The following is a 16,732-nucleotide window of genomic DNA, read 5'->3' on the forward strand; positions in this document are numbered from 1 at the left end:
CTCTCTCTCTCTTAGCGCGCGCGTCTCCTCTACGTACGCGCGAGCTTGCAGCAGCTAGCGTGTGCAAGCGTGTGCAAGCGTGTGCAAGCGTGTGCAAGCGTATGCGAGCGAGTTACCACCACGCACACGCCCATGAGCCATGTTTTGCAGCATTTTGAGCACGGCTCGGTATCGGTAAGAGGCCGATAAATCTTCTCTTTCTGTCCTCCCTCTCTCTCTCTCTCTCTCTCTCTGGCGTTGTTCCTTTCGTAGGGCTTCCAGAGTCATCCCCTACCTTTTCCCCCCTTATTCTCTTCTTCCATCTCTTCTTCTTCTTCTCTGATGCTACCTTATTCTCTACTATGTATCTTTCCTTCTTCTACCCTTTTAGTTCTAGCTATGAAACCTATAAGAAGAGGGAGAGAGAGAGAAAGAGAGAGAGAAAGAAGGAGAGATAGAGTCACGTATACGTATACATTGTTAACGTATAGAAACAGAAAATAGAAGAATTTTCTCGAGTATGTGTGGCTCATCTATACGTATAGCCGTATGTATAAGCGAGTTACAGTTATGCTCGCCGTCCTTTACGAGGGCGGCTGGGTCCTCGTCGTGAGGATCGAGCCGCTATCGTGAAATCAGCGTCCGTCTTAATTATCGCCCTTAGTCTCTTTTCCTCTTTGTCTTCCTTTGCCCGTTCTCCTTTCTCTTTTTCGTCCTCTCTCTCTCTTTCTTTCTATGCTTCGTCTCTCCGCTTCGTCATTCTTCTCGCTTTCTTCTTCATCCTCTTCTTCTTGTTATCCCTCCTCTTTTCCTCTCTCTCTCTCTCTCTCTCATCTTGCCAGAGAAGCTTTTAGCCCGAGGACAATATCTCCGGAGGCAGCTACCACGCGAATCACCACGATACATCAACTGGCTTCGAGACGTGATAGGGCGAGGCGGAGTCGTGTCACGAGATGGAATTCGCAAAAATCGGGAGCGTTTCGTGGCGAGACTTAGACGTCGACGAGTTTAACTTTTGAGCTTTTTAGTCCCCTTTTCTCTTATTTCTTTCAGTCTTCTCTCCCTTTTCGTTCACGTTGTCCTTTAATCAATTCGTCGAGAGTTAAGCTTGAGAAAAATTTTTTTTGTTTCTATTTTTTTTTTTTCTTTTTTTCTTTTTTTATCTACTTTGGATATTCCAACGACGATTAAAGTCAATAATATTTATTAATATGTAAGTTACAAAGAGATAAGATAGATAGGAGCATTATTTTCGATGAGAATATGTTAACGTAATCGAATGCTCTTCTATACGTCGAGTGACACGAGAGAACGTAGGGATTCAATTTTCCAGTCTCAAATTCTATCCTACGAAAATCCTTTACTGTTAGGCAACCACCACTTTCTCGCGAATATTATTACCTAGGATATATATAAATATATATATATATATATATACACACATATTCGTCTCCAAAAAACAACAAAAAGAAAAGAAGAAAGAAACAAAAAAAGAAAACAAAAAAGAACAAAAAAAAAAAAAAAGAATCTTTACGATGTAACTTTGCATAGAAAGCCCGACACAACGACCATTTTAAAATGCAGAACAGTCCGGTGACACGTTGCCATCGTCGAAAATAAATTCTCGTCGTTTCCTTCGACGAAACTCGCCGTGCTCTTCAAACTCCCACGCGTCTCTTACTTTTATTATGCTAAACGGTAACGTCCAAACAAACGCGATCTTTACCTTTCTCTTCTCTTCTCATCCCTTCCCTTCCTTTCTTTCCGTTCTTCATTTTTGTTTTTCACCGCGTCGGTGTCTCGGGCGAATATCTACTTCGGACATCAAACTTCCTTCTTCAAAGTTATCCGAAAATTCAATCTGCGTGCCGTATGTTTATCGTACTTTGCGACGCTCGTTTTAGAAAATTTGTCAAACAATAGGAAGACGTTTCTCTTCCTTTGGAAATATCGCGAATCATGATCGAGAAACAGAGAGAAAGAAGGATATATATATATATATATATATATATATATATATATATATATATAGAGAGAGAGAGAGAGAGAGAGAGAAATACGATAAAACCAATAGATGTTCCTTCCTTCATTTGTTCGTTCCCTTTCCAGCGATGAAATCTTCTTTGAAAGGATATTTTGTCGAATAAATCCATACAGTATCTATCATATGTTACATCTCATTACGATATATATATATATATATATATATATATATATATATATATTTATTTATTTATATTACTGTTCTACCATAGAATATTCCAAAGAGGAGTTGCAAACTATATAAATGTTCGACGAGTTCGACTCGTCAAATTGATTTTCTATAAAACCTCGATACTGGAAATTATTAAACGGGTATCCTGTGTTTATAAATTTTTGTTGAAAAATAAAATATTCGTGAAGATGATGAAATATTTAACGAAAAATCATTTACTATGGTAAAAAACGAATTTCAACATATTTTTGATTGAAAACGAAACTTGAATCCAATTTACTGGTATTACCTAGCAGCGGCAATTAAATAATAGACGCCTAAACGAACGTCTGTCTCTCTCTTTCCCTTTCTCTCTCTCTCTCTCTCTCTCTCTTTTCCTTCCCTCGCTTCCTTCGTTAAATGAGCGCATTCGCAGTGGGAATACACGATTCCGCGTTTGGATAATTCGAGCCGGAAATGACGCTCCTTGTAACACGGTTTGCGGTTGGAGTTTCCGATATCAGCGTGTTTGTCGGGTATAACGAAACCTCTGCTAGGAGTAACGCGTTTAAACGTCGTATTAATGGTGCTCTCGCATGATTTCAAAGAGAAAAGGAAAAAAGAAAAAGAAAAAAAGAAAGAAAAAAGAAGGGGTTTCGATTCTTCGCTTTAAGAAAGATGAAGAAGACTAAGAAAAAAGGAAGACGAGGGTTTGGTATAATCGCTAAAAGCCGTGCGAAAGACCCTTAAATCTTAATATATTTATGGGAACTTGACGATAAAGGGGAGAGCGAGAGAGAGAGAGAGAGAGAGAGAAGATAGGTGGGTGGGAGAGGGGTTAGGAAGAGAGAGTAGCCTTGCGAAAAATAAAGATGTACCGGCAGCCAGCCATTTTTCCTTGTTAATTGAAGGAAGCAAACCCCTTATACTTGGAAGATCACGATAAGCTCCCCGAGAGAAGGCCTCTATAAGCGCGCGGCTTCTTCGTCGTTCACCTTCTTCTTCTTCTTCTTCTTCTTCTTCTTCTTCTTCTTCTACTCCTTCTTCTTCTTCTTCCCCTTCCTCTCCTCTCCTCGTCTTTCCTCCCCCTTTTACCTTGTACAGTCCGCTGCATCCTGTCTGGTAACCATTTCTCTTCCTACCGCATATACAAATACACCCTCGCATTGTCGAGGATAATGACGAAAAAAAGCTTCTCGACTTCAGATCGAGCAAAATTCCTCTTCCTCTTTCCAACGAAGGAACGAAGAAAACGAATCGTCCTTCGCGTGAGAAAGAGACAAGATGGATAGATAGATAAACGCTTTTGATATCCCTGATTTTATCGCTAAACCGGTGGTCCGCGCGATATTCTTTTCTCTCCTTCTTCTTTACTGTTTTCTCCGTTTATTTTTTTTTTCCCCTTTTTTTTTCTTTTGCTTTTTGTTTCCTTTTTTCTTTCTTTTTTTTTTTTTTTTATTCTTTTCCCCTTCTTCTCTTTACTACTCCTCTCTTCTCTCCCTCCCCCTCCTCTATTTTCTCCCTTCCTCCTTGTAAATTTCTATTCCATTCTCGTAACATTTTCACGATCGACAGTCGTAGGAGAATACGAAGCAGAGTTCAATTTTGCAATAGATCGAAAGAAAACTTTTGTAGCGGCTTTAACTTTGAATTATGTTTGTCATCGTGTCTGCACCAATATTAGCACGATCTCGTGCTTATATATACCTAGATCCGTACAAGCGGGTACAGTATAAGTATACAGAGAGACAAGCACGACGGGATAATATCGACTTTACTTCTCGAGAGTTTCTAAATTTTATGAACGCTAAGGGCACATGGGGCTCCCTTCGTTCGCTCTTCCTCTTCCCTTGTAGGATATCCGTACCGAGCGCTTTTCTAATAAACTGTCTCGTTTGAAAATGCTTATTAATTAAGCAGATTATAATATACAGGTAAATTTGTATACGATAGTGGGATGAGAGGAAATTTCATTCAAAGAAAAAAATTAAAAAATTACGTACGTAGTTATGCAAGTAACTAAGTACTCGTAAGGTAAAACTTGGGGGAAAGGGGGTGGTAGGGGGACAGATGTTACATGGAAGAAACTAAAGGTTACTTCTTTGATCGATAGGGATAGGGAATTGAGATTCGTAAAGGATCGTTGTACGCACGAGGGCATATACCTTGTGGATTAAGGGATTGCCACATGCCGTCACAAGTATCCCGTTGTCGGTGCTAACAAAAGCAACAGCTGTTTAATGATATCCGATTGTAAAAGGTTTACCGATAGAAGAATCAAGGAGAGAAAAAAAAATGGCTTTGCGATACAACCTTTATAGTACACGATATGTACATAGGTATTACCGTAACGATCGAAGACAAATTTTTGTCGGGAAAAAAAAAAAAAAAAAAGAAAAAAAAAGAAAAAAAAAGAAAAAAAAAGAAAAAAAAAAAAAAGAGAGAACGAAAGCGAAATAAAAAAGTACGAAAGGAAAAAAAGAAAAAAGAAGAAAATTAAATAAAAAAAACTCGTGAAAGGGATTCGTTGAAAATGTATAAAAATATTTTTCTTTTTTCCAACGAACCTCCCGTATTAATTATACTCTCGAACAATCCGTATATTCACGAATCTCTAAAGAACAAAGCCAATTGTTAAAGCCGGTAAACGAGGACGAGTAAAAGTCAAAAGAGAATTTATGAAATAATTCGCTCGCGTGCTCGTAAATACGCACATAATCCGGTATACCAATGCGAATCATTCTTGCGTCATAATGCACTTTACCTTCGTCGAGCTAACGTCGACAAAACGAAGCTCCGAGAATTTCTGTTTTCGGTTCGGTCATTCGACAGGTTTTAATCCTACTCCCTTTATGGAGGCAAAGCTCACAAGGATGACGGAAACGCGACGCTAGCAGTGTAATTCCGTTGTTCTAAGAGCCGAAAAAAATGCTCATTCTAATTTTCCCTAGAAACTTTCCAGACTGTAGGAAATCCTACGTGTCTACGCATACTTTTATTCGTCTGTTGCGCTTATATGTGTACGTACATATGTATAAGAGAGAAAAGCGAGTTTCGAGACAGTTTCACAGGCAAAACTCCGATACCCTCGAAGCGTGGGGAATTATGCTAGCCCGTTTGAAACGACGACGACGACGACGACATTCTTCGTCAGCGCGTGCGTATTAATTTCTACGGTTAATAGGAACGTCGTACTGATTTAATCGAAGTCGCTCGAATTTCACGTTATATTACAGGCTTCTAGTGCACGGCCATTTTAACACCGAACCATACCCGTACCGTACCATACTGAATCAAACTGAATTGAACCGAGGACGCACGTGCGTCGGAATTAAGTCGAGCAACCGTGACTTGGCGAATAAGACCTCTCACTCTCTTCTCCTCCACCTTCAAAGCTCGTTTACGTTTCTATCGTACAACATAAGAAAGTACCTACCTACCACTTAGTTACTTGCTTGTATTTCCAAAACAAAAAGAAAAAGAAAAAAGAGACAAAAATAAACAAACAAAGATCTTCAATATCGATATTTCGAGATCGAAATACTTTTTTCTTTCGATGTTTAATAAAACATATATTCCCATTTCTATGTAAAAATTGAGCTCTCGTTCTCTCGGTTTCTCTCTCTCTCTCTCTCTTTCTCTCTCTCTTTTCCACGACAACGACGACACGAAATTATAGGTCCCGAAGAAAAACGTCGTTACGAGCGGAAATCCTTCGTCCTCGGACGAGCATGTGCCGCTCGACGCGTAAGCTTTACGGTATCAAATGACTCGGATTTTCCCAGAGGCGACCCATTTTTTAACTTCCTCCGTCATCTAGTATAAAAGGACAGAAGATGTCGCGTAGGTACACGAGTAGGTACACGCAACGGTTCGTGTGCATGCATGCGTGCGTGCGTGCGTGCGTGCATGTATGGTTACTTCCCTACCCGTTTGTCTGGGTGCGTGCAAAAGAAAGAAAGAAAGAGAGAGACAAAAACATATAGGTGTACATACCTACGGTATATTTCGTCTCTCCACCTCGTTTTTTTCTTTCAGGACATTAATTCGCTTAAAATATATGGCAAGTCGTCGTCGTCGTCGTCGTCGTCGTCGTCGCCATCGTCGTCGTCGTCGTCGTAGCCGTCGTTGTTGTGTTGTGTTGTTGTCGTTCCCGCGTCGCATCGCGTTGCCTCGCGTAACGCTTCCTTAACGCTCCAACGATCTCGCGTGAAATTCTCGCGTTATTCGTAAGAGCGACGCGAATTTTGGTGAGTTTAGTGGTAGAGTAAAAGGTAGGATCCGGTGGGGTTGAGAGGACAGGAAAGAGAGAGGGCTGGGAGAAAAGAGAGAGAGAGAAGAAGGGAATGTGTAAATCGACGAGAACGTTTCATCGAGAATACGTTTGATTTTAATCTGATCTCTCTCCTCTCTCGCGTCTCGTCCTCGAGACCGTCGCGTAACTTTTTCTTCTTTATCGAGTTCCTCTCTTCCTCTCTCTCTTTTTTTCACGTACACTCCACACTCGAGAGAATTTTATAAGCTGAGGCAGTTTCGTAGAAATCGCGTGAATTCGTACAATCATATTTAACGAGCGTATTAAATTAACGAAAATAGAAAGAAATAAATCGTAAGAATGAAGTAAATTAAAATTGAATAAGGGGGTGAGAGAATGGGTAAACGGATTTTTTGTTTGTCTCTGTTTTAAAGAGAGGGGGAGGTAAGAGCTTGTTAATCACGAAACGTTAATAAGGATCCTTCGGTATTAACGGTTGTCGAACGCTCGTTTCAAGAGTTCATTATTGATTTATGATCGGCCCTGAAGAACTACCATGAAGAATAATTTATGGATCATATCCGTGAGTCGACGACGTCGATGTACTTACTTTCGTTACGTCTCGTTGCTAATCCTTGATTAATTTCCCTTTGAACGATGAGAGAGACACTTTCGATGGACTTTCATTACTTATATACGCTTTTCATTATTCTCGCCGGCGGCCATATTGTAATTATAAGTAAGTACGAATTTCAGAAGAATCGATATCGAATATGACGATCATTTTCATTGGCAGTACATATGGTTCTCTAAGAGGAAAATTATATTTTCTGATCAAATCATGTGTGTATGAGAGAGAGAGAGAGAGAGAGAGAGAGAGAGAGAGAGAAAAAGGAGACAGAGAATTTGGTAATGCTCGTGGAAATACCTTAGCCGTTAGAAGGAAGGAGCAACGTTTTACTTCGTAGAATATTTAACCTAGAAAGGAGCGGAGGAAAGATGTTAATCAAGGAACGGTGGTGAAACGTTTCGAATAATTATTTAGCGTACGAGCGCTAAGTTTTCCCAGCGACATGTCGGTACACCTTAACGATCGTATTATGCTAATGCGTTAAAACGGTGCCGAGATCGTCGAGGCTGTCGCCGCCTCTATCCCGTATACTCCTTTTGCTTCTCTACACACCCGAAAACGTCTTTGGCGTTTTTTCCTGAGCCGATGAATACGTAATAACATTTATGTCCTATAAAATGTTTCCTTGAATTTCGTTACATGCTATATGGGGAAAAAAAAAAAAAAAAGTAGAGAGAGATAGAGAGAGAAAGAGAGAATTTAAATATTCGCGAGATTTCCATTCTCACGCGCTTGGCCGAATCTCCCCTCGTCAATAAAATCTTACGTATAATCGTTCCCGATCTAAATAAATAAAAAGGATAATGTAAATTTGTATTCGAAAAATAATCTAGCTAGTAATATATATTATTCCACAATAATCTTACACGTGAGCGACATCGAACGATATTTTGATTGATTAATAATAATCGTTACTCGATTTATTTTACTCTCCGAGAGAACATACATACGTGACACACACACATATATATATATATATATATTATATTTATGTGTGTACGTTGATATCAAGCTATACGCGAGGATACTCGCGGATTGTAGTCAGAGACTATATCTTTCGGTCAAAGGGAGAGTAGGGTGGTTGGTAGAGTGGAAGCCAAGTCGAAACTGGTAGGACCCCTTCCTTAATCCATCCGAAGGATTTTCTCATCGCGCGTCATTTCGAGCTAGCAAGCTAGAGAAATATAGAAGGAGAGAACAAAGGGACGAGGAGGAAGAGAACGGAATGAAACAACGGATGATAGTAGAGAGTAGTCTTCGGTGGCGAGTAGAGAGACGTTGAGAAAGCAACCGAGACTTCAAGCGTATGGACCATGAGAGGAAAAGAGAGAGAAAGAGCGAGATAAAATGAGAAAGAGAGAGACGAAACGTAGTCTACACATCGCCCTGACGTTACGACGTTACGTATGAAGCCAATTAAGCAAAGGCCGCTTTATATCTGCTCGTCGTCCGCACGGCTCTACATTTTGAGGATTTTAATTAAACAAAATGAAACCACGAGAAAGGAGACGGGTAGTGTCGAGGGAGAGCAACGTACGGACGTGCCACATACCTTCGAGGTTGCTTTCAACTACCTTTCAGGATGTTTTTCGGTTTGGTCTTTGCTCTTCCACGACGATGTAACACAACGGAACAGGAAGTTGAAAAGTAAAGAGATATATATATATATATATATATATATATATATATATCTCCGGAAACAGTTTTTACTCTTTCTTCTCTCTCTCTCTCTCTCTCTCTCTCTCTCTCTCTCTCTCTGTCTCTTCTCAGTTTTTATACTTTCTCTTACAATAGATATTCGAAACATCAACGAAGAAAGGACATCGAGCATAGATATCTAAATAGATAGAATCTCTTTTTCTTTCCTTATAGAAAAAGAATCTACCGAAAGATTCGTGAACCATCCTCTCTCTCTTTCTCTACCTGTTTTCCAATTTCCAACTGACGACCCTAGTACGTATATACAGTCGAAAGAGATTTGATCTCTGATGCACGTTGGATACAGGACGTTTCACAATATTGTAGGCTTAGTTCCTAAAGAAGAAGAGGAACAACGAAGACGACGAGGAAGAGGAAAAGGAAGAGAGAAAAGGACCTTTGGTTTAAACCCTCGTCACCACAAAATTCGGCACGAAATCGAATTCTCAGGGCATCGAATGACGATTTGCCGAGAAATGGAATGTGAAAGACGGAAAAGGAGGGATAAAGAGCGGCAGCACGGGCTCGGAATAAAAGAAATGAAATAAAAGATTCCAGATATATAGATAGATATAGATATATATATATATATACATAGCTATAAAGGTATTTGTATGTATGTACTTATATGTGTGTGTACGTACAGATAATACGTATGTATATAGAAGGTCAGTGTTTCAAAGAGATGTTATCTTTCGTGGTACCGGGGCACAGGGCCGTACCACGATGAAAAGGTGCCCTATACCAAAGAGGTTGGGACCAACCAGTAGGTAAGCAGCCCTTAACGATCGTGTCGCGAGCGCATTCTTCTCGAAGCACTCGTATTCGCTTGGCTATCCACTCGCGATCCGCTCGACCCGATAGTTTCGACAGAGTTGCAATTTGCTCGATACGAATTTCTCTTTCTCTCTCTCTCTCTCTCTCTTTCGCTCTCTTTTCATCGTCTTTCTTTCTTTTTTTTTCTCTCTCTCTCCTCCTCTCTCTCTCTCTCTCTCACGGCTTGCTCCTTCATGGCGTTGCCACGACAATAAGATCCTTATCGGTGCACAGTACGTTTCTTCTTCTTCTTCTTCTTTTTCCTCCTCTTTTTCTTTTATTTTTCCTCTCTTCGGCTACTCCAGCTCCCCATCCCTCTCTACTCCACTTCTCCTTACACCTCCTTTACTTCCGTCCTCCCTTATTCTTTTTCCCTCCTCCTCCTCTTTCTTCTTTTAGTCCTCTTTTTCTTTTGCTTCTTCTTCTTCTTCTTTTTATGCAGCTGCCGAACGGTCGTCGTCGTCGTTTGGTCGGTCGATCGCTCGCTCGCGTTTTCGCCCACTCTCAAAGGTCCATCGAACTATCTTCTCTCCTTTTCTCTCTCTCTCTCTCTCTCTCTCTCTCCCTCTCTCTCTCTCTCCCTTTCTTTTCTTCTTCTATCGCAAAGTTTTCAGGAACGACCCCGGTCTGCCTTCAAAGATACTGCAAAGGGTAGAGAGAAACTATCGACGATAAAAAGAATGGATCTTTAATAAATAATGTACCGAGAGTCTAGGATGGTACGCGTACACGATCGCCCCGCCTATCCCCTACCCCTTCTTGGTTCCATTGTGAAGCCTTTTCTTTTCTTTCTTTGTCTCCTGAGATAGAAATAGAGAAAGAAGAGAGAGAGAGAGAGAGAGAGAACCGGGAAAAACGTTGAAGATGCTTTTGCGGAGAGTGGTGTGGCCTGCTTTACGATTTTTCTTTCTTTATTCTCCTCTTTCATCCAAAGGATAAGAAAAAGGCCTCGAGAATGTTCCTTCCTTGTATCCCACAAAGATCGTAAACGAGACGTAAAGAGTTACGTAGAAGAGTCCCCGTCGATTTCCAAGACTCCCCTCCCCCCACAGCTCCTTGAATCTTAGATTCATCCTACTTCTATGTACATATGTACGTCTCTGTGTGTCCACTTCTGCAAGCGAAATATTAACGAGCGAGTCCGTCTACCATTTCGCAATAAACTTTATCGCGGAGGTTAACGTTTTTGGTACCCTCCCCGTCCCCCTCTCTGTTTCTCTCTCAACCACCAACCATTCCGTCAAAAGTTTTAAGACCATCGAGCTTCTACCAGATCCGAGAAATTCCTTCGAGAGTTAGTCAACCCGAACTACAGATGATTATTTTATATTATCCCGTTCAACGAGACGAAAAATTTCAGTTTAAAAGGATGACATTTTAATGGTCGAACAATGGACGTATCATAGGATCGAAGATTATTTTCTTGGAATGGAATTTGTCGTTCGATAACATTTCACCATTTGTTCGGAGTTTTCTTATCGATGATGTTTTACGGTTAATCGGAAACGATATACAAAGCTCACAATGTTAAAGGGAGTTAGAAATAAAAAAGAATCCTATAAAAAGCTTCGATAAACATCGATTCTAGTGAACTACGTAAACGCCACTTTTATCGGTTGAATTCCGTGAAGAGGAAACGTACGTATCTACATATGTGTATGCATGTGTATGTACACACACACATACACACACACATACACACATATATATATACACGTACGTATTACGTACATACTATCGTACGACAGAGCTAATAACGCAATAAAGGTTATTTTTTGTTTCCACGTCGATACGTAATTACGATCCCGTTTCGATCCCGCTTCGATCCACGATTTTACTCCATTTCCGATTTCTTATTGGACCGACAATAACGATATGAAAATTTTACTCTTCGACATTGGACGTTTTTAACTTGAAAAATATACTTAACTTTTTATACTTCAGCATCGTCGGAGCATAGATTCAGTTTCAAAACAACTGTATTGTAATATCGGTTTTTAACGCCGATAATCAAGAGAAAGAGAGAAAGAGAGCTCGTCCTTTTTCTTTCTTTTTTATTTCTTTTTATTTTATAATTTCCACTTGAAATTAAATTCACCATACACATTTTAAACGTTCTCTTAATTAACGAAATTGAACTCGCTTAATTATTTCAAGAGAGGGATAAATATTTTTCCTGAATAATCCTCGCGTCGCGTTAAAATTAATCATTATTAAATAACAAAGTCTCGATCATGAACCATCATAATAATAATTTTACTACGACAGGAGTAAATGGTTTGAGTTAAATTTCTGACCCCGGGAACGAGTGTATCGTTTGAAAGGGCTTTATTAAAATCCAACAAAGAGGAAGAGAGATAGAGAGAGAGAGAGAGAGAGAGAGAGAGAGGGAGAGAGAGAGAGAGAGAGAGAGAGAGAGAGAGAAAGAAAAGGAGAAAACGAGAGGAGGAAGGAAAATTATATAGGAAGGATAATTGAAGGGGCAGGTGGACGAAAGTGTTACGACAGCTAAGAAAAGCGAGACTCGAAAGCTCTCCACCCCCGAGTTTAGCAACTTTTTCTTTCGAGTTCGGTCGAAAGTTTGCGGGAATCCGTGGTAGAAACGCGAGCGAAGATATTGTCGTGGCACGCTCCATTGAAATCTTTCCGTTCGAGCAAAAGAAGGTTGGGAAAAAAAAGGATGAAGAAGAAGAAGAAGAAGAAACGACGACGACGACGACGACGACGACGAAGACACGCTTTCCTATTTCATTCCTAAGCGCGAATTTACCTCCGTAAAGCGCGAATCCCTTCTAATCGATTTTTTTTCCTGACTACATACAAGGTGTACCTTACTACTTCTCTTATTCTCTTTCTCTTTCTTCTTGCTCCCTTCTCAATTATCCTACTTTTTATTTTTATACACGAACCTACGGAAATTGTCTTATGCAATTGGCATTTCTACGAATGCTCGTTCGCTCGTTAAAACTTTTAAGAAAAAAGTTGACATCTTTTTCGATATCATCATTGTGTATGTATAACCTAGAAACTTTCTTTGATTGGTTATAAAATAATACATTTATTTTACCTTATCCTACGCATACGCACGCACATGCACACACACACATATATTTAGAACGAATGGTTTGGAGATCAGTTTAAAAGTCGAGTATATTTTAATATGAAAACATTTTGAAGTTAAAATATAGTCCATTGGTGGGTCCTAGCTAATGCATAAAAGCGAAATGAGTGCCACGTTGGATGCCGAAGGCGATTCGGCCTGGTTACAATAACGTTTTTCGATATAGCGGCGTATCTACGTTATACCCGAACGAATAACAAACGCAGCGAAAGCACCCGAGTATATAGATATCCACGTTTCAATTTACTTTTTAATCGTGCTACCGATTGAATTTTCGTCAAGTCGCCAAAAAATAGTGGGGGGAGGGGGACGGGAGAACATATTGACCGGCGTTAATTAGAAACACTCCGGTCGTTTAATTAACAACGACGAGTAACGCTTTACTAAAAATGAACGTTGAAACGAAAGAATGATAGAATAATGGGAGAAATGTACGAGCGATATTAGAAAACAAATTTCATTGCAAATTGGGCTTTACTTAGGTATACATATATATATATATATATACATATATACATATATATATATATATATATATATATATGCGTGTGAGCGTTTGATAAAATGTTTTACTTGAAATGTAATCAAGTAGGGAAAAAAGTAACGAAAAAATTAAGGAAAAATTAACGATCGCCGAACGTGAATGATCTGTGAATGAAATTTTTTTGATTAAAAGAAAAAAAAGAAAACGTAAAGAAAGAAGAGAAAAAGGTTATTAGAACGGAGACGGGAAACTTTGAATAATTAATTAATCATTAAAATGAATAATTATGATATATGACGATTTCCTCCTTTCATTTTTCATTTATTCCTTTATCAAGAAAGATATGAAATATTTCTTCTAAATTAAATCGTCGTACGCGGTTAACAGGTTAAAGAAACTGGAGCACAAGAATTGACGATTGTGACGACGGATATAAAGAGTAGAAACATTTAATTTCGAATAAAAATCGTGACGTTTTATTATGCAGTTGACATGCATTACACGCATGTGTAACGACGTACGAAAGGAAATTAATCGATGCCTACGGTCTCGAGTTACGAAGTCCGCTCGTATATCTTTCGAATATATCTAGCTACTCTATGATGCTTTCTAGTTTATCGCTATGACGAATTAGTATAGTTAGAAGGGGAGAGAGAGAGAGAGAGAGAGAGAGAGAAAGAAAACAGATAGATAAAAAGAGAGACGAAAAATGAAAACAACTGGAGTAAAATTCTAGCTAGATTCGTATCGATAGTAATCGAAAGAGTCGAGTTGACGTAAAACGAACGAACGAACGAACGAACGAACGAACGAACGAAAAAACGAACGCAATCGACCTATCGCAATTAATATAATGCTCGAACAAATCACTCGGACATATTGACAATTAAGTATTGAAGAAAATCTGTGATTTAGGACGATTATATTCTGTATACGAAAGGTTCATTGGCATCAAACATTTTTCATTTATATACCTACGTATTTCTTCCTGTTTCGTTCGATCTTTCTTTTCCTTTCTCTTTCTCTCTCTCTCTCTCTCTCTCTCTCTCTCTCTTTCTTTATTTTTTCCTTCCATCGGATTCTCTCGCGCAGAAAACCGTAAAAAATTCTCGATCGCGACGCGCACCGTTGTAGGAAAAAAATAAAAAAAAATAAATAAATAAAGAGAGAAAAGAAAAAAAAAAAAAAGAAAAAATACGACGAAAGAAAGAAAAAGAAGGATGTTCGTTGTAGAATAAAACGGTAAACTCGACATCTTTGTTTTAGAGAGGAGCTTAGCATTCGCGTTAACGTCCAAGTTAACGCTCGCATCCTTTTACGACTGTAATCATGGCTCCTTGAAAGACTTACGAGAAGGAAACAGATATATATATATATATATAGAGAGAGAGAGAGAGAGAGAAAGAGAAAGAGAGAAAGAGAGCTTATAGGTAACAGTCGGTTGATGTTTCAAAGCCTCCCATCGAAAGACATAGCCGAAAGACTATAATTTACTAGCGATAAATTTCTTTTCTTCTCTTCTTGTTTCGAATACAGTAACAAAATTTCCGGCCTTTCGATTCGACCTCTCTCTCTCTCTCTCTCTCTCTCTCTCTTTCATTTTTTTTTCTATCTTTCTTTCTTTAAATTAAAAATTCATTCAGTAAGGATTGTATCGTTTGGATTATCTTTGCACTTCATTAAATAAGATTCGTTACTTTATTAGAGTATCACAAGTATTTTTAAAGTCAAATAAAATTTCTACATATAACCTGTATATATAGAATATAATGAACTAGAAAGGGTCAGGAAAAAGAGAAAATGTGCATCATATTTGAGAGTGTGAGCGACGAGAGGAACGAGAAGGAAAGAAAAGGGTAGGTAAGGGAAGAGAAAAAAGGGAAGGGAAAAGTCGATTGCACAGAACGAGGGGTAAGTACATACGAAATTTTTCGAGTGGACGGAAATCGTGCGAGCGCTCACGGCGTTCTTTCTATCCTCGTTAACCTTGCAATCTCGGATACTTACCGCTCTCATTATCCCGTTTCTACGAGCTCGCGTGCCCATGAAACTAACCGTTTTCTCTTTACGATCGCGAGAGCTACTAACGAAACCTTCCATAAGCTACGGGAGAGAGAGAGAGAGAGAGAGAGAGAGAGACTCGGCGAAACGATATTTTTCATCATTCTCAATTTTACTTCTTTTTCTTTTTTCTTTCTTTTTTTTTATTCCATTATTTGTCCATCTCTTCCATTGTCCCTTTTATCATTTCGTATTCGTTAGGCAGATGCTTCTGCTATTATTCTTAAAGAAGAAAGAAGAAAAAAAATAAAGTAAAAAAAAAAGAAAAAAAAAAAAAAAGAAGAAAAATCTATTTCACATGTTAACCATTTGATTTTTCCGCGCGAGATACTTTGCTATTTTTTCCTCCAGTATCATTTATCGCGAAGCAATTGAATCGGAATTATGAATTTTTTTCGTTAAAATGTGCAAGAGAGCTCGTTCGGTTACATGGTTAGTTTTTATCGACATTTCGCGCATCTGCCACTTTTCCATGCTAACGGAGATAATATATATATAGATGTTTATATTGAAAATAGAACAACTACGTGTAACATTTTCAAATAAAACGGGAAAACGATAGCGGCTTAACAAGGCGTGAAGCTTTTATCGTCTTGTTTCACAAACTTTGATATCTGGCTCTTTTCTATTCGTACAATGGTTTAACTAATCGATTTAAGAGGACGACGCTCGTTAAATATCACTTTGTTTTCTTCTTTTTTTATTTTTTCTCTTCTTTTTGTTTTTTTTTGTTATTGAGAGAAAGTACGATTTTCCATTTAATTCATTTTATATTTAAAAACAAAAAATATTCGTCTTCCATAGTTCTAAGAGTAATCGTACATAATTATATATATATATATATATATATATATATATATATATATATATATATATATATATGTCCTATGCGGATACGGATATCGCTTAATTGCAAGAACGTTTCTTCCGCACGTGACCGTCCTCCCGCAGCCGTAGGCGTAGCATGCTACTCGCGAGCTAACGTAAGAATATACCTATTACATTTACCTCTACGTATCTACGATTATATATATGTATATATATATATATATGTATATATATATGTACGTACATACACATATATCTTGGTATCCGGAGCGTAACCGTCCGAGTAAAACTGGTTCCATGGAATCAATGGGGCTCTCGCTATCTGATCCACGGCACCTAGTATGTGTCACCTACTGTACAGATAACCACATTAATGGTGTCCCACGGAATGTGACCCACTGTGATTTACGGGAAACCGAGGGACCGGATTTCTTTTTGCTCGGATACTCGCCGACCCGCAACGAGAACGATAGAGAATAAAAGAGAGAGAAAGAGAGAGAGAGAGAGAGAGAGGGTGAGAAAGAAAGGGACAGTTTCGTCGAAAATTAACTCGATCGAGTGGCAGATAGCAAGACGAATGTATCGCCTCTGCGTCTGCCCTTTTCCACGCTATTTTTTCTTCTTATTCTACGTTCGAAGGCTCCGAGCGATTAATTAAAAGTAAT

General features: G+C 38.9%; 1 protein-coding gene across 2 annotated transcripts in view; it reads right to left on the bottom strand.

Moving 5' to 3' along the window:
• Positions 1–3,627, bottom strand: part of LOC124950186 — an 88,685-nt gene extending 85,058 nt beyond the window's left edge. For both annotated transcript variants that reach the window (XM_047496585.1, XM_047496586.1), the window contains exon 1: positions 3,052–3,627. In XM_047496585.1, the coding sequence (XP_047352541.1) occupies positions 3,052–3,340 (289 nt within the window). In that variant the 5' untranslated portion in view covers positions 3,341–3,627. The remainder of the gene's footprint in view (positions 1–3,051) is intronic.
• Between the last annotated feature and the right edge of the window lie 13,105 nt (positions 3,628–16,732).

This window comes from Vespa velutina, chromosome 6 (genome assembly GCF_912470025.1).
Source record: "Vespa velutina chromosome 6, iVesVel2.1, whole genome shotgun sequence".
In the NCBI taxonomy this organism is placed as follows: Eukaryota; Metazoa; Arthropoda; class Insecta; order Hymenoptera; family Vespidae; genus Vespa; species Vespa velutina.